Source organism: Passer domesticus, chromosome 2 (genome assembly GCF_036417665.1).
Source record: "Passer domesticus isolate bPasDom1 chromosome 2, bPasDom1.hap1, whole genome shotgun sequence".
In the NCBI taxonomy this organism is placed as follows: Eukaryota; Metazoa; Chordata; class Aves; order Passeriformes; family Passeridae; genus Passer; species Passer domesticus.
The window spans coordinates 40,443,721-40,468,627 of record NC_087475.1 but is presented as its reverse complement, the minus strand read 5'-3'; the positions used below and the strand labels follow the sequence as shown (position 1 = coordinate 40,468,627).

General features: G+C 37.2%; 1 protein-coding gene across 1 annotated transcript in view; it reads left to right on the top strand.

Annotated features, from left to right (window-relative positions):
* Positions 1-24,907, top strand: part of TM9SF2 (transmembrane 9 superfamily member 2) — a 29,775-nt gene that overhangs the window by 3,123 nt on the left and 1,745 nt on the right. Inside the window, exons 2-16 of the mRNA XM_064408369.1 lie at positions 1,928-1,995; positions 3,037-3,130; positions 3,818-3,945; positions 9,892-10,021; positions 11,562-11,686; positions 12,547-12,658; positions 14,534-14,613; positions 14,715-14,823; positions 14,947-15,079; positions 15,335-15,454; positions 17,589-17,646; positions 18,290-18,449; positions 19,894-20,045; positions 21,068-21,179; positions 21,787-21,958. Coding sequence (XP_064264439.1) covers positions 1,928-1,995; positions 3,037-3,130; positions 3,818-3,945; positions 9,892-10,021; positions 11,562-11,686; positions 12,547-12,658; positions 14,534-14,613; positions 14,715-14,823; positions 14,947-15,079; positions 15,335-15,454; positions 17,589-17,646; positions 18,290-18,449; positions 19,894-20,045; positions 21,068-21,179; positions 21,787-21,958 — 1,753 coding nt within the window. The remainder of the gene's footprint in view (positions 1-1,927; positions 1,996-3,036; positions 3,131-3,817; positions 3,946-9,891; positions 10,022-11,561; positions 11,687-12,546; positions 12,659-14,533; positions 14,614-14,714; positions 14,824-14,946; positions 15,080-15,334; positions 15,455-17,588; positions 17,647-18,289; positions 18,450-19,893; positions 20,046-21,067; positions 21,180-21,786; positions 21,959-24,907) is intronic.

The following is a 24,907-nucleotide window of genomic DNA, read 5'->3' as shown; positions in this document are numbered from 1 at the left end:
GAGGTGACTTACAGAATTACGGCAAGCATAGACTACCCGGAGGTGAGCAGCAGGTCTGCATGGCTTAGGGCAGGGGAAAGATGAGCCTGAAGGTGTGTCTGCACTTAGTGGGTCATGCTAACAGCTCACAGACCTTTCTGTGCCTCCAGGACTGCATCCTCACTTGCACATGGACAGCTAAATTACATCAGTAAAACACAGCATCCAACTGAAGTATCTGAGCTACAGATGCATGTGAACATTTCCATCTTTTCTTTTTCTCCAGAATTTCTTGGTTTGGCTAAACTTGAGTGAATTTTCATAGGGAGAAAATGCTCTTCTGTTGGTAAGAAAATAGATGGCTTGCTGTTGAAAGGGAGAGGGTTTGTTCTTGAGGGCATTCACCTTTGTTTTGCTCTTCAGCTCTTGTCTGATTACACAGTAAGACAGCTCAGTTTAACCCTAGCTGGCAACTAAGAGCCACACAGCCGTTTGTTCCCTGCTGACCCCAGTGAGATGGTGAGGAGAACTGGGAGGGAAAGTAACTTGTGGGTTGAAGTACGACAGTTTAATTGAAAAAATTAAATATACTCATACTACTAATGATAGTAACAATAATAATAATAATAATAATAATAATTTTAATGAAAAGGGGTGAGGGGGGGGCGGGGAATGGAACCCAGGCAAAACAAGTTGCACAATACAATTGGTCACCACCCACTGATGGATGCCCAGCCCACTTCAGAGCAGTGATCCTCCCCTTCCAGCCAACTCTCCCAGTTTGTACACTGAGTGTGCCATTCCGTGGTATGGAGTGGCCCTTTGGCCAGTTCAGGTCAGCTTCTGCTGGCCGTGTTCCCTCCCAGCTTCTTGTGCACCTCCCTGCTGGCAGGGCATGGGAAACTGAAAAGTTCTTGATTGAGGGTAAGCAGTACCTAGCCACAACTTAAACTTCAGTGTGTTATCACATTATTCTCTCATTGAATACAAAACACAGCAGCGTACCAGCTACTAAGAAGAAAATTCTCTCTTAGCTAAAGTGAGGACAGCCTGCTGTGATACTAAGAACTGCTCTTCAGAATTTTTTTGTATAAGTCTTTTGCTGTTTAAGCCCATTGGATTGGTTTACTGTGCAAGCAGATAACTGCCAAAAGCAGTGTAAGACAAATACTTGAAATTTACTGGAACTAGAATAGAATATTTACTGGAACAAGACTAGAATAAGGGAAGGAATTTTGAGACTAAGAGGGAAGAGTGAGAGACCTCTCCAAAGAAGCAGAGTAGCCCATCTGTAATTAATGTATATAGATCAAACTAGTCTGAAACCACAGTAGACTGAATTTCAGGTTCTTACTTGAGCTGATAGAGTTAGTGAAAAACTTCTATAGGAAGGTAAACGTGGGTATCCTTGCCTTCTCTTTGAAAAGAGATTCTGCTCAGACTTAAAATGTTGTATCAGTCTGAATATATTGTTGAATTTATCACAGTTCAGTTTTTAGTTACTACACAGATAAAATTGTGGAGCATCCTTAATTACAGGGAGCAGTACTGGTCTCATCTGCACTTTTCTTCCTGTTCTTTGAAGACTTTTATTACACAAAAGTTGTGGTGATGACTAATATGACTCTAACTTGGTACATTAAACTCAAACACTGGCAGTTGTGCTAAGGATATTATTTTTGTGCATGATTTCCTGCTATCTTGTAGTTGGAATGGTTATGTTAGCCTTTAAGTGTTTTTGTCATGTGGTCACTGCTTTTGTGATGGTTAGATAGTGCTTTACTTGTGCTCCCAGCAGATATAGTTCTTTACCCATCAAGATGTATGATTGCACAAATCTTACATTTTCCGCTTTCCTTAACCTTATTCAAACAAATCTATTTTTATATATCCATGGGAATTGAAGGAGTGCTTTAAATGTAACTGCTGATTATCTCTGCTCTTTCAGTCTGGAATCGAGCTGTTTGTGAACAGGCTTGACTCAGTAGAGTCTGTCCTGCCCTACGAATACACTGCGTAAGTATATTATACCATTTGTGCCATTTTAATTGTCAGTTTTTCCAAAAAGATGCATTTAATTGACCTTAAAGTATTATCTACTTCTTGTTACAGCAGTGTGCCACTGAGGCATGGCTATTTATTTTGCTAACAAAAGTTTACATATAGAGAATTTGCAATGAGCAGATGGATGCCTACATTGCTTCCTTTGTCTCAGTTGTCTGTGCTCATACTTCAGGGCATGGATTTATGGGCCCTCATGCAGGTCGAATCGCTGTTGTAGTGTAACTTAAGGTTATAAATATATGATACTTTACTGCATCAGTTGTCACTGTAGATCAAAGTATTACCTCTGTCTTTAGTAGCCCATGCCAGATGAGTTAAAGTGGTAATGAGGTGCGAACATCCCATCAATTATCTTAATGAGGTTTTAAATGTTTTCTTTGTACACATCATAGGAGTGCAGAAAATGTATCAGTGCCGGGTACAACTATGTAAAGTTTTTGCTATAAAGAATATTTTGACTGTTAATATTAAAGAGCTTAAGCACCAGTTATGTCTACACTTTAAAGAACAAATGTGCTATATTTAAAAGTAGACTGGAAAAACGTGGAGGATGTGCTATTAAATGTGTTGGTGAATAAAACTGTAATAACCTGTTTAATAGTGTTTGTTGTAAGGGAGCTGTCTCTGTCTTGATTTTTATTTTCCCTCAAATTCCAGAATCTGGCCTGAGTGCTTTTTTTGAGTCGTTATTAAACTCTAAATGAATATTCTTGTCTAAAATCCTGTTCAAATAGGAAACTTCTAATTACTCAAAGAAACTTATGCTACAGTGTTCTGAAATAGCTGATGAAGAGATTTGAATGTTGGTTCTGTTTCATCTGGTTTATTCTCAAATCAGGATAGTGATTTTCACATTTCGCAGGTTAAATGAAGAAACTGTTGTCTACAGGAAAAGCCATATAGTTCCTTTACTTGTGATAAACATGTTGATTTGGGAACATTATTTGCAGCTGAGAGTATTTTATTCATTTTTGTACCTTTTCTCTAATTCAGGTTTGATTTTTGTCAAGCAGAAGGAAAGAAGCGTCCATCTGAAAACCTTGGCCAAGTCTTGTTTGGAGAGAGGATAGAGCCGTCTCCTTACAGGGTTGGTTCTCTGACAGTAATGTATGCATCCAAATGTAACCAAAGGACATCAGAATCATCTTGAAGATGATTTTCACAAGGGCTTTATCTGAGGAAGCTTCAGCATCTGAAATTCCACATGATAAAAATCTGTCAGTTTAACCTAATTGTAACTGTGTGCTTTGCATTGTGGGGCTCTAGCCTGAAATGCTGTGCAGGTTATCTTCTCTCTGGGATCTGACAAAACCTGATTATTGCTGCTCAACACTCTTGTTTCTTAGAACCAGATCTGAAAATATTGCAGCCATAAAACGGAAGAATCTAAATGGCATTAGCTTGCTGGCCTTTCCTGCTGACTGAAGCTCTCACATTCTCTTCTACAGAGGTAGTAGGAGAGAAAGTTACCAATTGAAGCTGCTTGTGACAGCATGGCTGCTGGGAGGTCAAATGACTCATCTGGTAAATCATGGCAGAAAATGTCTTAGTAACAAGGAGCTCTTGCTGTAGGGCTCCTACAGTGAGCATAGGAGGGGTTTAGAACACACACCAATATAAAAACCTCCTCTGGAGGGTTGATGTACTTACTGTCAGTAATTTGTTAGGTCTTTTCATTATAATTGTATAGGCAATGAAATGTATAGGATAAATTGTTGTGTACTAAGACAGTTTGTTACAGTCTTTTTGCTCATGAGTCTTTAATTTTTCTTAGTTCACGTTCAACAAGAAGGAGACATGTAAATCTGTTTGTACAAAAACGTATGATACCACAAAGCCAGAAGACAAACAGAAATTAGACTTTTTGAAAAAAAGTATGCTACTGAATTATCAACATCACTGGTAAGTTGGTAAGTCTGAAATTCAGATTGGTTAGTGTAGTATATTGGTGATAATTTAGTTTATACTTTTGTATTTTCAAGTTAATACAGATGGAACGCTAGATATGTGCACTTAATTTCTTCCCCCTCTTTTTTTGCATAAAATGTTATATTGTTTTTTCTTCATAAAAAAAATTTCTTCACTTGAAGGATAAGCATTAGGAGCAAAGGAAATGAATCTGTTTCTAAACACAAAGCTTTGTGCTTATTGTAAAATACTGCTGGGTTTTCTTTCAGCTGTACATGTAGAAGTTAGTCCTGCCTTAGCTTGAGAAAAGTCTTACTGGACCTTTATTCTGTTGCTATGTTGTCCTTGTTTTCCTTGAGAGCCTTTGCACTCACCTTCAAATGCCGTGTCCAGGAGACAGGATCATCAGTTCTGAAAGACTTTTATGCAATGTTTGTTTCTCTTCTATGGATGTGAAGGGAAAGGTGGCCAATGAAAACTAATTAATGAAAAAATGTTGGGGAATGCATAAAGGCTTGGTCCTTTCCTATTCTCTGGGCCTCTCTGTAACTATCTGATTGACCTTGGAGCATGCTGGGGCTCTGTTTGAGCTCAGACGTTGAATCCTCCTCAGACGGGCACTAAGGGTGGGGCAAGGCTGATTGTGTGTGCTGTATCTCAGGGACATACTCAGTACACCGCACCCACATCCAAGAGCTGTGAAATGTTTATCAGCAGGCTCAGTCTTGACACTGGAAATACCCAGCCATGTTATCGGTGTTTATTTAGTGCTTGATGTGTTGGCACGCTCTGCCAACAGCAGCTTTCAGGTGCAGGAATAGAAGGAACAACTTGGGCATGAGTTCCTGAGGCATGTCTTTGCAAGGAATGCGTGAGCATCATTAACTGATGTCACTCATAGATAAGCCCTAATTCCAAATGTGGGCCTCCTGCTTTATGGGAACAAATGTGTTGGTCTTCATCTAATTGGATTTAAACTTTTTGGGTATTTTAGTGAAAATGTAGGCTGAAGGTTGCCACTGTCATTAACTGTTTTTCTGTAATGTCATATTCCATTCCTTCAATTTTGAAAGAATTTGAAGAGGAGAGGCTGGAAAAGGCAACAAGTGCATTTTCTACTGTTCTTAAGAATTGGTATGGGATATCCCTTTGTGGGGATAAACTGTGGTTCACTGACGTAAATATTTCTGGGAACCTCCTGAAAATGAGTGTAGTAGGAATTTGATAGGTTATGTCAGAAGGGTTCACAGGCAAAAGTCATATGTTTAGGTAGGTGAACAAGGAAGCCATAAAGAAACTCTGAAATGTACAGCTACTTTTGCAGGGATTTGACGTGTGTATGCTAATGCCAAAATATGTGGAGCTTCAAATGTGCTGGACTTGATTATATTCCTCTTAAATACTCCATATGTTTGTAATATTTGCACCACTTTGAATTTCAGTAATGCATATGAGTCTGGCATAAAAGACTCAGCTATAAAAGGTTGTGTATGTTTTGGTGTGTAACTTAAAAATAGCTTCCCAAGACTATGAAGCTTGAAACAAGTTTTTTTTTTTTTTAGGAAAGGTCATAATTTAAGTTGATAGAAGCTGAAACAGAACTGTGTAAAATTAATCAAACAAAAAAGTACTTCAGACAGGTTTGGGTTGTTTTTTTTTTTCCCTGTAGATTAAATTGTTTAAAAAATATACTTAGTGTATTCAAGTAGACATTTGTTTTTAACTGGTGTAGCTGACTTGATAGGACTGTTGAGGTTTAAGTAAGATATGATTCTGTTTTTCAGTGTGAAAACTTCCCTTGAAATTTAGGTTATTTCTTAATTCTTTTAGTGGCATATTTACTATTTTTTTTCTCTCTGCCTACTGCCCTAAAACTTAGGAACCAGTGGAAAATCCCTGGTTATGTCTGTTAGTCCTCCTTAGCCACAGGCTCACAAAGTGGCTGTGGCTGGATTTTGTGATTAATGATGCATGCTCCAGGAGTATGGTACAGAGGTATGTTGTACAGGGATGAACAAGGTAGCATAAGTGAGGATTCAGTAGAGGGTTATTATCCAGCTTCAATTTATCATGAAATTCCTGGGAACACAGATGGTGCAAAATACTTTTAAGGTTTCAAAAGCCACTTAATAAGATTAGGAATTGACATACTGAATTGGACTCAACAGCTATACTGATATCTTGGCTGACAATGTTCATCACCAGATGTTCTTGAGAGACATATAAGAACACTGTTGAATAGCATATTTTCTCCACATGTATAATCTCTTCAAGTCGTTTTAAATTTGAAGATTAGCTGTGAAAAATGATTTGCTACTTAAACTATCAATTTGTTCTGGCATTGCTGCTGCTGCTTGAAGGCAGCTCAGTATGTCTTTGCTGCATAGATGCAAAGGAAAGCCTTTATCTAAACCAAACTTACATGCAATATGTTAATGTTGCCTTGTTTTGATTAGGAGGTGAAAACATTAACAAAAGCAAGCAATCTCTCTAGTATATGTTATGGAGATAAAATTTCAAATATACAAGCACAGAATTGTTTGCATTGGAAAATACCTCTTAAGATCATTGAGTCCAGCTGTGTGGTGGGTCGACCCTGGCTGGACACCAGGTGCCCACCAAAGCTGCTGTTTCACTCCCCTCCTCAAATGGACAGGGGAGGGAAAATGTAGCAAAAAGGTCAAGATAAGGACAGGGAGAGATCACTCAGCAACTACTGTCATGGGCAAAACTGACTCAAATTGGGGAATTTAGTTTAATTTCTTACCAGTCATATCTGAGAAGGGTAATGGGAAATAAATCCAAATCTTAAAACTGCTTCTCCCCACCACTCCCTTCTTCCAGGCTCAACTTCACTTCCAGTTTTCACCACCTCCTTCATACAGGGGCACAGGGAATGGGGATTGTGGTCAGTTCGTCACTCATTGTCTCTGCCCCTCCTTCCTCCTCAGGGTCAGGACTCTCCACACTCTGCCTTTGTTCCACTGTGGGGTTGCTCCCATGGTAGAATTTTTAATGAACTTCCCCAATGCAAGTCCCTTCTCATGGGCTGCAGCTCTTCAGGAACTGCTCCAGTGTGAGTCCCTTCCATGGGGTGCAGTCCTTCAAGAAGAGGCTGCTCCAAGTGTGGGTCTTCCATGGGTTCACAAGTCCTGGCAAACCTGCTGCAGAGTGGGCTCATCTTCCCATCTTTCCATGGGGCCACAGGTCCTGCCACGAGCCTGTTCCAGTGTGGGTTTTCCATGGGATCACAGCCTTCTTCAGGGCACATCCACCTGCTCTGATGTGGGGTCCTCCATGGGCTGCAAGGGGACAGCCTGACTCACCATGGGCTGCACCATGGGCTGCTGAGGAATCTCTGCTTCTGTGCCTGGAGCATTTCTTCCCTCTCCTTCTACCCTGACCTTGGTGTCTGCAGAGTTGTACATATTCCCACTCCTCTCTCCGGCTGCAGATGCTGTTGAGAAGGGGTTTTTCTCCCTTTCCTTAATCTGTTTCCCTGATCACTTATGGGCTTGGCCTTGGCCACCAGGGATTCTGTGTTGGAGCCAGCTGGCACTGGCTCTCAGACACAGGAATTCTTACAAAAACCTCTGGCAGTTATTACAAAAACTTCTATACCCCCCCTCTCAATCAAAACCTTGCCACACAAACCAAATACAAATGTCAACCTAACACTGCCAATTTCACCACTAAACCGTGTCCCTAAGTGCCATATCTAGGCTTTTAAATGCTTCTGAAGTTGATGACTCCATGACTTCCCTGGACAGCCTGTTCCAGTGCTTGACCACCCTTTCAGTGAAGAAATTTTTTCTAATATCCAACCTGAATCTGCCCTGGCACATCTTGGGGCCATTTCCTCTCTTCCTATTGCTAGTTGCCTGGGAAAAGTGGCTGACCTCCACCTTGAACATCTGTCATGCGTTTGAAGATAGCAATAAGGTCTTTCTTGAGCCTCCTATTCTCCAGTCTAAACAACCCCAGCTCCCTCAGCCACTCATCATCAGGCCCTTCCCCAGTTCTTTTGCCTTTCTCTGGATGTGTTCAGCACCTCAGTGGCTTTCTAGTTGTGAGTGGCCCAGACCTGGACACTGGATTTGAGGCGGCCTCTTCAGTGCTGAGTATAGGGGGACAATCACTGTCCTGATCCTGCTGCCCACACTGTTGCTGACACAAGCCAGAATGACACTGGCCTTCTTGGCCACCTGGTCTTGCTGCTGGCTCATGTTTGACATCTCTGGACCAGCACCCCAGGCCCTTTTCTGCTGTGCAGTTTTTCAGCCACTCTTGCCCTAGCCCGTAGTGCTACATGGGGCTGTTGTGAGCCACGTGCAGAGCCCAGCACTTGGCCTTGTTGAACCTCATGCCATTGGCCTCATATAATATGGTCAAAGTGTAATGAATCTAAATCTGGAATACCTCCTGATTTGGAACATCATTGTGCCCTGTAGAAGCATGGTGTAGTAAGCAGGAATTGGTGGGTGCTGTTGCTGCTTGCAACTGCCATAATCTTTGGAATGTCCTGAAAACCTGGCAACTCTTGTTTTTGTAGGGCCTGTCTTCACCTTTTCTATTGTGTCAATATAAACCAAGGATACTGCAGTTTATTTCTGATGGGTAGCCACTGGTAGGGATTATGCAGCTCTCTCATGTTGTGTGCATAAAGGCAGCACATACCACTCTTTTCTCCCCTGTCTGCTGATGTGTTGTGAAAAGTGGCACAAATTTAAAGGGTGTTCCAATATGCAGCAGATTAAATAGTGCTTTGTTTTTGTTATCTGAAGTCCTTTTTAATTACATATTTGAAAGTATCTTTAAGACGCTTAATTGTAAAGACATTCAGGAGCTTGGTAAATTGTACAAAATTGTGTTAACTTCCAGTGGGATGTCCTTTTTCTGGTTTAGTGATGCACAAAATGTGGCAGTTGTCTTCATATATTAAGTTTATTAGTACACCTTTGAAAATATACCTTGGGCAATTAATGCTGGCATATACTGAATTTTAAGTCTTCTTTACATGACATATTTTGGGGATTAATCTTTTAGCTGCTTAAAACACTTCATAAAACATATATTGGTTTAGAGTCTTCTAGTAGTTCCTTTTAAGAAGGGACAGAATCCTTTATGTTTATCCTCTGTATGTTTAAAAGTATGTTTTTGGTTTTGACATTTGTACTGTTACTTGCATGTTAAATACAGTTTGTATCTTACTGTCTTATAACTTTCTGCAATGCATCATGGGAGTGTGCATTTCCACAAATTTTTAATTGAAACTGACCTATAAACCCCTAGTTTTAGGTAATATGAGTATAAATCTTGTGAGGCAATAATATAAAAGCAGCAGGTTTGAAAGTTATTATTTCCCCAGTTGTTTGGTGGCTTACAATTTTTTAGTAATGCAAATAATCTACTTTAAATGTTTCATACTCTTTGGTAGCTATAAATGAGGTTAATGATTAGTAATACACTTAAATAGCAGAAAAAAAAATTTAAGAGTGCCATGAAAAACATATTTTGCAATGAGGAAGCTGGAGAATTAATAATATGTGATGTAGGATTTTTAAAAAATGTTTTGTTTTGTCTTGAAATTGTCAATTTTAGCTGGTTTAGCAAATTTGATTATTTTGGCCATTATTTAAAGACAAAATAATAAGTTAAATTGTTACAAATTTGGACTGGGTGAGTTTTTGGCTTTGGGCTCTTTTTGTATGGGGGCTTCATGAAACAGTGCAGTGAATAGAGTGGTTTCAGTTGAAGAGCTCTATGCTTGTAACTCATTTGGAACTTGGATTAGAATCAGTGCAATTCCATGGGTAGTATTATTTTTGCAGTTAATATTTCAGTAATGAATGTAGCAAAGTAGATTAATGTCAATCTGGTTTTGTTTCCATTGCATTGTGTATTTTGAAAAATTGTGAAGTGTCGCTATGTCATTTGCAGGATTGTGGACAACATGCCTGTGACGTGGTGTTATGACGTAGAAGATGGCCAGAGGTTCTGTAATCCTGGTTTTCCTATTGGCTGTTACATTACAGAAGATGGCCGTCCAAAAGATGCCTGTGTTATTAATGTATGTTTATGCAATTACATATTTTTAATACCCCATTCTTACTAATTTAGAGACCAGCATTTCTCCTGTGTCATGTTTCTAGGGTGAGTCCTTGCGATTTTAGGAACCCATGTTGCCTAAAAGTAGGCAAGTGTTTTGCATGTACCTCAGTTTGAAAGCCTGATCAAAGCCTAAGAACCTTGTCTCTTAGGCTGCATAGTACAGAAGAGCTCTAAAAGATCAAGGGGTGAACGTGCATAACATTCAGTACATGTGGAGGGTAAAGGTGTAGGAAAGTATGTCATCCTTCACTGCCTAAGAAATGGAAGTGTTTGAAGGCTTGGACTTGACATTTTTGCAGGATAGAAGTATTTTCACGGAAGCAGATTTGCATAGGTGTGTTTGTGCCTCTGCATACTTTTGGAAGGTTTGCTTTCCCTAAAACTGCGAGCTGATGGAAAAAGATAAAAAATTTCTGCATGATCAAAGATTCTCTTGTGATAGATGATGTAGTGGTGGAGATCCAGATCAGTGCACTGAAAGCATTATGGAGATAAGAATACAACAGAAAGTCCAGAAAGTCTTTTAGACTACCACAGACCTCTTCCATGGCAAGGTCACTGAGAACTTGGGATAGGTTTTTGGGTTTTTTCAAAATGGTTGGTTTTATTTAATAGATCTTACCAAAGATAACAGTTTCTGTGGTTGCCAGTTTTGTTTAATTGCCTCCATAATGAGCTGGTTTCAGAGTCTCCATGTGAGTGGATGCATTTATGATCAAATATGTAATCTGGCAATATTATTTTAATCTTATTTTAATACTTGCTTTTAATAAAAGGAAGATAACCTTTGAAGAAATAACTGATGTACTGTTGAAGAACATTTCATTTATGTAACTATTCTTATAACTGGGGGTGCTCTATAGAAAGGGTGGGGATAGAACCCTTAAGAGTTTCTAACTGAAATTCAGTACATGTAGCTGTTAAATTACTTGTGAGTTTAACCTCTTTAACTAACTAAATTCCAAGGTGATGTTTCCCTTCACCTGAGGTTTGCATTCAGCATTCTTGGCTGCTGCTTGCTGTTCATCCCTGTGCATCTTTGGTTTCAAAGCTGGTTCTGCCACACACAGCATTTATTTGCATTGTCTTGGCAGGTTCTGTTTAATTTCTGAAAAATATACTCATTGTTTTGAAATAGCTGATGCTTATGGAATGCTTCTAATAACAGAAGTTGTCGCATAGTTATTCAGTTTGCTATTTCAGTGAAATAGGACATCTTCAGTTAAATTTATTAATAAATATATATATTAAATATTTTAAATTAATTTTTATACTTTTCAATTTTGCTGTTCTTAGCATTAACTCTTCTAACTTATGTTTTTAATGCAAGAAGGCACTTACTGTCTTTATAATTTCCAGTATCTCACATTCATATTTTAGAACTTCTTGACAGAAAAACTATATGCAGTCTAAAATTCTGTTATGCAGGCTTCTGTTTAAGGCTTTGAGATGTCTATATTTTTTATTATTTAATATTTAATATAACTTTTTTATTGCAGTCAGAATTTCATGAAAAGGATACCTTTTATATTTTCAACCATGTTGACATAAAAATTTATTACCATGTTGTGGAAAATGAAGCTCTGGGAGCAAGACTGGTTGCTGCTAAACTTGAACCAAAAAGGTTAGTAGTTGAAAGTAACTTGTCATCAAAAAGTGATCCATCCCAAGACACTTGCTTTGATCTGGGAACCTGCTGCTAGTCAGAAATGCTTTCAGATATGTGACCTGTGGATTACCTCTCCTCTTGATTGATGTAGTGTAGTTAGGACAGTCTTACATAATTTTGTAATTTGATGGACCTTGGTGCACTTTTTCCTACTTGGACCAAGAAAAGATAAAATGAAACCTGTAAGTGTTTGTGGGGTGTGATGAGTGTGTGTGTGCATGCATGTAGAAACCTAATTTCCCTACCAGGGAATATTCTGTCTTGTATCAGAACAGGACATCAGTGCCTGTTGCAGGCTCGACTGGAGTGCAAGATTTGATCTCTTCAACAACTGGGATTTGTATAAAAAGATTTCACAGATACACTCATCAGTTGTCCTGGTGTCTGTGTGGCTTTTGCAGAATTGGTGTCTGTTGCATTATTTCTTAGCATTTTGTCTTTCATGGTATAACTAAGCTTCTTGCATTGTTGGATCAGTTGAAAGTATTTTTTCCTGACAGAAATTAGTAATTCTGGTGGTCTAAATTTTAAATGTTTTGGAGGTTCATAACAATACTAAGGCTTCTTTCATTTTTTGGTACTCTATTTTAGAGACTGCTCTTTTTAGAAGAGACAAATCTTGTTTAAGAAGTTCAAGTTTCAAAAATTCCTGAGCTTAGGATATGTTCTTTATGAGTTCTGAAATTTATGAGACATTAAGTATAATTCTTATATTTAAGGGAAGAATCCTTGGTATGCTTTTCTGGGTTGAATTAATTCTTTCTTAAGAGTGTTGTCAGTGAAGTGGCTTTCATTCTGTGTCTTTCTTCCTGCAGTTACAAGCATACTCATGCAGACAACCCTGATTGCTCAGGAGTACCCATGGATATAAGTAATAAGGCCAGTGGAGAAGTCAAAATTGCATACACATACTCAGTTACTTTTCATGTGAGTACTAAGATTTCTATGGTAGTTACCTCTTAAAATCATGCATTAATACTCTGAATTATAAAGATGGACAATTAAAATTGGCTCAGAATAGTAAATTTGTAGTTTCAAAACTTTATTTGAACTGGAGTGTCAGAAGTGGCTTGGGATTTAACCACATACATTACAGTTTTGCATATCAACACAGAGTAGATGTGAAACACATATGTGGTTTTCAGAGTCACACTTTCCACATCTGCCTAGGTTGTCTGGTAGATTATTTTTCAATCCAAGGTCTTAAGTCTGAGAAATTGTGTGTTTCATGTAGGTAGGTTGAAGCTGATCATTTTCTGCCCTCCTGCTGCTAAAGCTGCCTTCTCTTTAAGGTCTTCCTCCCGTGGAATCCTTCAAAAGAGTAGGAAGCTGGTAGTCTTTGTTCTAGTACTTTCTATTTAAAAGCAGAGGAGCAGTATGTCAGGCAACTGCAGGCAGCAGTGATAGTTGAATATTTCTCATTCTGCTGACAAGAAAGGGAGGTTTTGATTTTGTTTTGGTTTTCTGTAGATGGTGTTTGCTGGACAAGTTGTTTATCAAAGTTCCCTACTCTTTCTCAAACTGTTTCCACTCTGAGTTCAAAATAAAATAAATAGTATAAAAAGTATACTCAGGAGGGATTGTATTATGTTAATTCTATATAATGATGTTTTGAGAAATTATATCAGTTGTGGTGCTGAAATGAATTTGTATACCAAAAAGCAAGTATTTCTGGAAACCTGTGAGAAGTTAGTAATTAAGAGTGACCTCAGCTTCATATTAATTTATTGTTTTTCCTTAAAAATGGCATGCCCAGCTATGTGTGTGTAACTGTCTTGTGCACAGTGTTATATCAATTGGAGATAATCTTCTGAATTTCTATTGGGTTGACAGACCAGGTTATTTCAGAAGACAAAAAAGGCAGTTTAGATATGAGGAAAAATGCAGTTCTGTCTTAGAGTCATTGATACTGGTTTAGAAATTTGTAGCTTCCTTTGAGACTGGTTTTATTATCTCAGTGAACTGTATACGTGATCTTGACTACATTCTTTAACCTACTGGGTTTTTTTCAGAATCTGGATTTACTGGAAAGCACTCTTGCATGTTACAAATTACTGAAATAACAGCCTGTCAGACATCTAGCCAGTTTTGTTAATTGGTTTGTGTAATGGCCATTTCACCTTGATTAGCACTGTCTTTTCCTTTTTTCCTGTTACTCTGCAAAATGAAACAAAGAAATGTTCTTTTTGGAGTGTTTTTGATCAATGAGTGTTCATTTTGAATAAGTTTAATCTGTTGAAATGCCTGGAGGAATAATTTGCTTCTCTCTACTAGCAGTGTAAGTTCTATAGTGTTGTCTCCCCATCTGTCCTGCAGTAAAAGCTGTTAGTGATGGGATTGGTATTTCTTACTGAAATGAACTTGTATGAAAGCAGAGGATAATCTGGACAGAGCATGATCTAGAGAGTGAAGTATCATGCTGGAGACTGTATAGCATAGCTTAGTTTCTTGATATATGGACTTACATGTACTAAAAAATGTATGTTCTTTCATTATTCTGCTAGTCCATTCCAGATGAGCCAATAAGGTTCTTGAAGGGAGGATGCACAATTAAATTAATTTGGCAAGCCTTAATTTCTTAAGAAGACACAGGTGCTCAAATTCAGGAAATAGTTTTGTTTAGATTCTATGGTCAAATCTTAGTTTTGCTTTAGGTAGCTGTTATTAAACTATTCCCTGTAAGGCATGGAACTTGAAATTTAATTAGTCACGAGATTAAAGGTTGCTTTGCACAAACATCAACTTTGAAATGTATGAGTTGGATACTTTCTGTAGCTGATGTTCGTGTGTTTACTCTTTCAGGAAGAAAAAAATATCAGGTGGGCATCAAGATGGGATTATATTTTGGAATCCATGCCTCACACTCACATCCAGTGGTTTAGGTAAGGAGAAAGTTTATTGTACTGAAATATTTACATTGCAGTTTGAATGATGACTTTCATTAGGTTTTGTTTTGTTTTGTTTTCTTTTCTTTTTTTTTCAGTATTATGAATTCCCTGGTGATTGTCCTCTTTCTGTCTGGAATGGTAGCTATGATTATGTTGAGGACACTCCATAAAGATATTGCAAGATACAATCAAATGGATTCCACTGTAAGTCTAAAATACAGCTCCTAAAATTTATTTGCAATGTAATTTTTCCAGTTAAATATGTAGCTGTAACAGGCTATTTAAGTTGCAATCTACTGTATTAAAATAGATGTATTTGTTTTACAGGAAGATGCTCAAGAAGAATTTGGCTGGAAACTGGTTCATGGTGATATTTTCAGGCCCCCAAGAAAAGGAATGCTGTTGTCAGTTTTTCTAGGCTCTGGCACACAAATCTTAATAATGACTTTTGTTACCCTGTGTAAGTAAAGTGGGGAGAATTTAGTTGATTGTATGTGATTTTTCACTGCTAACTGCATGTTGCTAGCTAGTAAAAATAGCAGTATCATTTTGTCTAGAAATTTCATTAAAGTCATTAGAAACAGCTGAGCTGATGTAGTAGACATGCAACTTAGTATGCACAGATTATAAGATAACTGATGTACTGGCTCTAAGTCAAACATATAGTCTAATGTTTCTAACATCATTTCTAAAATTGTGCATCTCTGCTTCACAGTTTTTGCTTGCCTGGGATTTTTGTCGCCTGCTAACAGGGGAGCTCTAATGACCTGTGCTGTAGTTTTGTGGGTACTGCTTGGAACTCCAGCCGGTTATGTTGCTGCCAGATTCTACAAATGTGAGTAATAGTTACTGAAAATGACAAGGCTTAAGTTTATTAACATACACTATCATTACAGAACTGATTTTTATTTTGCTGCACTGTTCGTAGCTTCCCTCAGGGCAACTTGGGGAAATGTAACAGAAAATATATGTAGAACACTTAATATAGTTACACTGGTTTTGATGTAATCATGCCTAAAGACCCTGAATTGCTCCTGCTGTTGTGTATTTGTGAAATTAAATAATATTAGTACTAAGGTCATTACATCTTTACATCAGACTGTTTTCTGCTTCTGTTTCCTATCACTGTGGGGACTGTGTAAACCTGCATTGAGTTTTAGCTGTGGATGTTGTTTGGTAACACACAGCTGCACCCCCAAATCGTGAACCTCAGTTTTTGCATGCCTGACATTTGTGACCTCTTTTTAGCTAGCTCCCAGGTATTTTGGAGAATAATGCTTGTTGGACTGTGGCTGGAGCACAGGGAGAAGGACTGTTAGGTGTTCTGTAGTTGCAGAAATCAACCCTGTGTTGTTTGGGCCCCTAACAGCAGTTAGTTGATACTGTTCTCCCTCACTGATCCCAGCTGTTGTTTCGAGACCTGTCTGTCTACCAGCCTCAGATGGTTTACCCCTGTATCCTCTGATTTATTTTAAGGTGAAGCGTGGCATTCCCCATACAGCTTGTTTTAATTACCTTACTCAAGGTGAAAGATTTTTTTGACTGAGAGAGCTGGACCTTTTGGACTACTTTAGTTGTGAATATACACAGCTAGAGGAGAAGTTTATTTCAGAACTTCAGCTGGCAGTAGATATTGGATATCTTTCTTCTTACCATTTTGTAATTTTTATGTGGGGAAAACCAGTAGGAAAAGTGAGTTTGTGTCTTGTAGGGAATTCTTTGCATAGTGGTGGTGATGTAAAAGTGAAGTATTCCTAATATCCAAGCTAGTTAGACTTAAACAAAAGGAAATTTTAATACTAAGAGCATAATTGAGGATAGAATTATTCTTTATATTGTGGTGTATACTGTGTGTTTTGAAGGATATTTTGAAGTGTATTGATGGTAAATTGAATCCTGTGTCTTTGTTGGAAATGTAGTTATTAAGGATAAAATGTAATATTTTACTTATTGGTAATCACTTAGTTGATACTTGAATGTTGTGTTTAATTACTAAGATGGTGAATGACTGATCCAGAGATATTTTTGTTATAACAGGAAGTGGTTTACTGTAAACATGAATAGGTCTTTTTATAGTATACAAATAATGTGACACATAAAACAACATGCAACTGAAATGGATATCCAATTTTAAAAATCAGGTGGTTTTTTTCAAAATTGCATTTAAAAGGCGAAACCTGAGTTGAAATTAAATGGTTAATCTTAATAACTGCTGTCATGTTCTACCAAGTTTTTATGAAGAAATAGAAACTTAATTAAAATCACTCTAACCATAATCACTTCTGACTCTTGAAATAAAGAAGCATGTCATTATGGCAGTGCTCAGATGAAATTATCAGCTTCACTGCACTCCAGCAGGATATTTTCATTTGAAAGTATATTGACTAGAATTTTTATCAGCATAGTGCAAATTCATAAAGATTTTCTTTAAAAAGCTATCTTTGGTCTTTTGGTATCACCACTGCTTAATGCTGTTAAGACTCGAAAACATCACTACTTCTGTAAGCGTGTTAGTTCTGACTCTCCTGTAAGATTCATAGGAAAGAATTATTTCAAGAAAACTGTTAAGCATGGTTTTCACATATTTATGTATCTTTACCTACTGAAATCTGCAGTCAAATGCTAGAAAGCTTAAATTTCTTAATCACTCCAGGTTTAAAACATTTTTTAAAGATTTAAAAATACTGCAAATCTGCTCCCTCTTTTTAGTAGATAATGTCATCAGAAACACAGTTTTAGTTGGATACCTTTCCTGACCTTGGTCTGAGACGTTTTGCTTTGAAGTTCTGTGGTTAAGCAATAGGATAAGGAAATCTAATTTTATTACTGAGTATTTACTTTACTGGTTGTGGGCATGATAGCACATTATTTGGGTATTTGCAAGCTAAGTATAACAGGTAAATGGACTGGAAAATTAATAGTTGAGCTTAATGCATGTTTTAATATCTGTCAAATGTTTTAATATACAGCATTTGGAGGTGAGAAATGGAAAACAAATGTCCTGCTGACATCATTCCTTTGTCCTGGGTAAGTTGAGAATATTTTCGTGATTAAGGGAATTAAATTGCTTCTCTGATGTGCATAGCTAATTGTTTAGGTTTCAGCTATAGAAGTAAATCTTATATTGTCCCTTTATTCTGGAAACTACAAGAGTATCATGGTGCTTTTGACAAAGATGAGTATGTTAGGGGCATATCATCCTTAGATTTTTTTTGGTAAGCATTTTGTTTACTCTCACCACATGAAAAGGTTGATTAGGAAACAGCATTAAGATAGTAAGTTTTAGGCCCACTTTTTCATTGTTTTCTTTTATTCTCTGGACTGCACTATTCTGACCACACTGTAGTCAGTCTTATATAGTGTCATATAATGTATAACCACTCTGATAATTTTTTCCACTTAATCACAGCAAGCAGTCTTACCCTGAAGTGTAGTTAAGACAAGCATATATTTGAAATAGCTTAGTTGGAACGTCAGTGCCTGCTGGAGTTCAGTCCCACTAGATTAACAAAGAATTGCTTGTCTGATCTCTTTGTTTTCATATTTTGTGTGTGTCATTTGGTTTTAGCAGAGATTCGTGCTAAAATCTCAAAATAGTGCCATTGTTTTGTCAAGGTTACTAAATGTTCAGAAATATTTCTGTGCTCTAACTGTGCTCTGTGTTTTTCAGAATTGTATTTGCAGATTTTTTTATCATGAACCTCATTCTCTGGGGAGAAGGCTCTTCAGCAGCTATTCCATTCGGTACCTTGGTTGCTATTTTGGCACTCTGGTTTTGCATATCTGTACCACTGACGTTTATTGGTGCCTATTTTGGGTTTAAGAAAAACGTAAGTGTTTCTGAGAAGTTGTTTTTTTAAGTGTATACATGCATAAACACGCACAAATATTTTTCTCTGTATAGGCCATGACTGAGGTAGCACCTAAGCTAGTTGCACTGTTGGCTCCAGTTCAGTTCAGTTGCTTTGGACCTGCCTCAGATAACCAGTCTTGATATTCCAAGGCTGTGACAATGGTTGGTGGCAGTGATACTTCTCTGCAGCAATTTGGGTTGTCATTGTATTTGAGTGACTGCTACAGATAAATCAGTGATTTGAGCATTTTAATTTTAATTAGCATCTTTTTCATATACTAAAACAAGTACTTGACCCAGCAAGCATGAGGGAAAGCAAATTATGCATTTCTGGGTTTTGTCATGTATTTCTTGTTCCTGTTTGCCCTCTACAATGAGGATGCTTCCTGATCAAATTGCTAGAGTTCTGTGAAATCTGTTTGCGTAAGTGATCTGTAAATGGATATCTCTGCTTGGCAGAAATTAATTTGATTTACTGCTAAACTAATCAATTTTACATATTTTTATGAGGGCTCTTTGTGACCAAACATTTTATGAATTGGTGACCAAATCAGTAAATAATTTTTGTTTTTTTTTCTTAAAAAACTGTTTACTATCCCAACAAATAAATTTCTATAAGCCCAGATACAATTTGTGGGTTTTCTCCTGCATAGGAAGTCAGGATTCTGTCTCTCTGTAGATCTCCTGTAATACCTTCAGAAAATAGTGTTTTAGTAGGCACGTTTTAATTCAGTGGTTTTTTTTTCTGATGACCATGTTGAACTTCCATCAAGTTCCCCTGCATTGTACAGGGTGTATGTCTTCTTTTAAGGAAGGAAGATTTGATAGGCTAATAAGGCAAGGTGGTAGGTGTCACAAAAACTTGAAAATCAAATCAGAAACGAAGTATCTCTTGATGCTTTTGATGTAATCTGTATGAAAGGTGAAAGATGCAAAGTATGCATGTATCTTACAATGCCTTACTTTGTTTTCTCCCACCATGCTGATCCATGCGTGTGTTTTAAATTAGGATTAAATTGCCAGATTGAGTCCTTTCAGTTAGTTTATCCTAGTGTGATTCTTAAAGCGAATTCTGAAAAACAACATGCAGGAATTTCTAGAAGGTGAAAGCAGGAATCTGCACCATCACAACCCCAGCTGAAATATGGTAAATCAGCTCAGATTCTGTAACAGATGAGAGATAGGCAAACATTAAAAGGGAAGTCCAAAATATCTGTCACTATGTTTTCAGTAAGAGCTGTCTTTTTGCAAGTTTGCCAAGCAAGTGTTGGTAACTAAGCTGTAGCAAAAGCAAATGTAGTGTAGCTGGGTATGCACATGCTCAAAATAAAGAGTAGACTTTTTGCCCCCACTCATTACAAAAAGAAAACAAAAAGGTTTGATCTTTTATTTATTTAACTGTTTGTTATTTTTGTTTAAAGGCTATCGAACACCCTGTTCGCACAAATCAAATTCCACGTCAGATTCCTGAACAGTCGTTCTATACAAAACCATTACCTGGCATTATCATGGGAGGGATTCTTCCTTTTGGATGTATCTTTATACAGTTATTCTTCATTCTCAACAGTATTTGGTAAGTTCATAATAAATTGAATTTTCTCTGTCATAGAAAGCAGTAATTCTCAGTGAAAGTTTTTCTTCAAGATGCTTTCCCTGATTATTTGAGGATACAGTGCTATTATCATACTGGTTCAATAAAATTTAAATGCTAACATATTTTAAATATTTTATTATTTCAGAGATACTCAGTGCCTGTTGTGCTTGTTGGGGTGTACAGAGAGGTGGCTGTGATATGCTTAGCAATTTGCAGCTGACCTACCTTCAGATAGTTTGTTGTTTTCTCATGCTACTCTTGTGATTTCACGTGGAAATGGCTCTGAAGCTGATATGTGGCATATAACTTGACAGTAGTAAAGTTGATTTTAATAAACTTGAGATTTTTTGGTAGTTACTAGTCTAGAAAAGTATTACTACTCTTGGGAGGAAAAAAAAGAACCAAGAACAAATTCTTGTGAAATATTTATTAAAAAAGAGGAATTATTTTAAAAAATAAAGCACCATAGACTAGTCCAGTATAAGTGAATTTTGATGTGAGCTCACTGACAAACTAATCTACTGTGAGGAATTTGTCTTCCTTCTGGCACAATTTAGTTATTGGATCTTGTTAAACTGTTTCTGAACCTTGAATATGTGCCTCTACCCAACACAGACAGCTACAGCATTTGACATTTCTTGTTATTTTGGAGCTTTGCCCCTTTGATTGAAATGTGAGGTGAAATCCAGGTTCTTCTGAAGTCAGTGGAAGAGGTCATGCTGACTTCATTGGAACTGTGATTTCACCATTATGTTTAGTCATTTCTTTCTCTAAAATCCCAATCAGGGGAATGCTTTGGCCTTGCTTTCTCAGTGTTCTCAGGCTGAGCTGCCAAAGTTCCTATTCTTTAGTTAGAAAATAAATTAGTCAATTGTATGGCTGCACAATTGACAGTATTTCAATAGGAAGGGGAAATACTTAAGGTGAAGGTGATGTTACTACCTATGAAGAAATAATTATAGCACAATGGCCATTTTAATTTGTTTTACTCCCTTTTATAGGTCCCACCAGATGTATTACATGTTTGGCTTCCTGTTTCTGGTATTCATTATTTTGGTTATTACATGTTCTGAGGCAACAATATTGCTCTGCTACTTCCATCTATGTGCAGAGGTAGGAAATATTTCCTCTGTCTTCAAACCTGATACTGTTCTAAGAATGCTTAAAAAAAATTTAATGCTTTTGTAATTGAAAATAAGTGTTCCAGAATTCAACATGAACACTAGTGCTAGATGAGAGGTATTTAAACCATGTCTTTAAAAAGTGAAGTAGGCTACTTTTGGCAAAACTTGTAAGAAATATTAAAATCTTGCACTGGGTATTACTGCTTCGGATATCACATCTTCAGATTCTCACTCACTGTTTTCTGAAGGTGCTAAATTAATCCATTAATTTTGTTCAATCAGAGTGCATTTTGGACATGGCCAGCCTTGGAAAAAATATCTCCTTGGCTGGAAATAAGTACATCTGGATTATTTAGGGTTTTAGTATTTTGTGTATTTGCTATTGATCTTTAAGTTACTTATCTCTAATTTTGAATAGTGTAATTAAAGCCGTATTGATTATATATAGTTCTGCTCTCTCTAGGAAAAAACCCTACAAAAACTTACTTTTGGATAAAGTCATAATAGAGAAAGTAGCTCTGTATTCACTAGGAGGGTCAGTGGGCTAGAGGTGTACACAATATTTCTCATGCATTTGTATTTTTTCTCACTCCTAGGACTATCACTGGCAGTGGCGTTCGTTTCTCACTAGTGGCTTCACTGCAGTTTATTTCCTAATATATGCAATACATTATTTCTTTTCTAAACTGCAAATCACAGGAACAGCTAGCACCATTTTATATTTCGGTTATACCATGATTATGGTTTTGATCTTCTTCCTTTTCACAGGTAAGTGTATTGAACCTGAATTTTAAATTTTGAATCTGCCTTTAGTTTTGCACAGTAGAATCCTTTGCAAAACTTATCTTGATACAGAATTATAAATTTATGTATGCCTTTGATTTTTTCCAGGTGTAGCATATTGCAACTACATGATTACAAACTTCAATAAAATAAATAAGTGAGGATGAGGCAAAACTACTGCTAACTTGAGGTGTGGCCTATAATTAGGTCTACAAATACGTGATAAATACTTTTCCAGATTTTATTTTTATGATAGTCATATGACAAACTCAGTTTTTTACAATTAGTTGTCTTCGGAGAAGCACACTTCAAATCACACACTATCAAGTATAAAGTTACAGTGTCAAGATAAAAACTGCAGATTTTATGGAATGGCTGGAAAGAAGAGAGGAGAGTAAAGTTTGACAAAGAATGCCTTTTTTTAAAATTTGCTCTCTTCCAGAATGTATTTACCTTTATCCCAAGTGCACTGAAGTGGCGTGGGAAGCAGACAGAATTTCTCTAACTTTTTTTTTTATAAGTCTTGTCAGAACCTTGTAATCTTCATTGTGAGTGTTTGGAAAATACATCTGTCTTGGGTGCTGCATTTCAATTTCCTCTTCAGTAATTGAGATGAGGTCATAAAATTTTCCATTGTAATCTTCAGTCAGACAGAAATAGCCCATGTTTAGGGTAGAAAAATGGCAGTGAAAATTCAAGAAGTCTCCTTTCAAGCTGATGCAAGAAGGCAGCAACTGCCAACTCCTCAAAAAAAACTTTAAAATTCTGTGTTATGCTCCAGCAGCATGCAGTCTATCCTTGTATACTCTGCCCTACAGAGCAGTATTTCTGAGACTACTTTGAACTGATCAATGGTTTAAATAATTTCAGGCTTCATGTTGATGATGACTTTTAATGATTCCAAAGGCTTGGACATGTATCTGTGTACAGGCACGATCTTTTGAGGCCTCCTAGACTACAAATGGCTTGTCATCAGAGCTTTTAATACAAATCTCACTATGACTATTAAGCAGAATTTTTATTTCCACTTAACCTAGGAGAACAAAAATAGTGAAATAAAAAAGAACTATGAATGGTGTTCATTTTAAGTCTGAGTTTTCCAAGACATGTCCACTTCAGCTAAGGAAATATTGAAGCTGTTTGTGGACTGAATGCAGATGATGATGAATGGGAGCAATGGCCTGCAAGGATTTTCTTGGGTCATTGCCTGTTAAAAGGAAGAAATGGGACTTGAGTGCATTATATAATCTCATTGAAAAGTGATCAAGCTGTGTCCCAAAAGTGGTCAGTTTTATCTTCCATCCTTAGTTTTAAGTCAGTCCAATGTATTTTGACCTTGCTTGCAGATAGTTTGTAATTTATGCATCTCTGCTTTTATTCACATTTCTGTACCAGTTTGCAAGTCATTCTGAATGCATAGATCAGAAATTCTGCCTCCCTTGCTCAGGTTTTCTTCTTTCTCATCCTCCTTTTCTCTTACCCCCTTTACTTCTGGCCTGGATGCACTGATAGTTTCATTGAACTAAAAAATCCTGGGGATGTGTAGTTGTTCAACTAGAAATGAATGTGTACTGCTGTATGCAGATCAATTTTTAATGCAGTGCAAACTTAAAAAGTAGTGTGAAAAATAGTAAGGCCTTACATAAGTGTAAGGGTCAATTAATTTAGTTTCACCAGCTTTTCCAACAGATGTTCAGCAAGTCTGCCTGTAATAGTGAACAGTTTTGCCCAAAACCAGAATTGTGTTTACCCTGTCTCCTTTGCTCACTCTGTTCACTTCGGATGTATGCACTAATTCTGGAGCAGATTCATTCAAGATAAAGGGGATTTACAATCATTTTCTATGCTGAGACATGGTTTAACTGCCTTTTTGCATCTCAGATACCCATATAATTTCCATCTTTTGCCCTTATTCTTTTGAGTCAGTCATGTCACATGACATTGTCTAGAGGCATTAAGATGTGTCCACTGCATTCCCTTTTTTCTTTGCTCACGTGTTCACTTTCAGTTGACCAAGTGGCTGTGCAGCACCTGCCAGCAAATTTTTAGGGTAGTTTCATAAGCATGCAAAGATGAGGTGGTTTATTCTCAGCCCCTTTCACCTGCTTTTTGTGGCAGTCATTTGTTTGTGATTGGGACAGTGGAAATGCAAGTCGTCCTGTGCAACTAGAACTAAGTTTTCAGAGTCTGTATGCTCTTGCTTTTTTTAAATTTTCAATTTCTATATTGAAATCAGGGGAGGATACACTTGAGGTAATTAATTACACAGAATTGTAAAACACTGTGCTTAATGATTTTTTTCTACTTCCCTCAAGATTAAGTGCAAATTACCTTTTAATCTGCGGAAATAATCTTGTTTCTTAAGATTTGAGAAGAATTTTGTCCATTTAGGTTGATATGAATGTAAAAGCAGATTATGTTCAGTTCTCTGAGATTTACTGAAGTGCTCTGAGATAAGGATTTACTGAAGAAATCAGACGTAGGGTAAAGGTACAGGCAGTCCTCAATTTTTTTTAAGCAAAAGAACATATTAGCAATTTAGCAAAAACTGCTCCCAAAGGCAACTGACTTCCCATGTCAGGATGATAAAAAAGCTAAAAAGGAAAAGTCATAATTGTTGTATGAAAACTGTTCTGCTGCTGCTTACTCATCTGTGAAAAATTGTCAGGATTGGGAGGAAGGGTTTTGATGATGCCCTGCTGCTATGTCAGTGTAACACATGCTTCAGGCACTTGCATCCATACTGCATTCCAGGTCATTGATCAGACTCAGCAGGCAGAATACCAGGAGCTACATGACAAATCTTTGATTCACAGCTGGGATCACAACTATGTATCATAGTAAATGAATCACTTAAACATCAGTAGTTTAGCAAGCATAAAGTGAAAAAAAAAGACCATGATATCATTCATGGTTCCTTTCAAGCTTCTATAG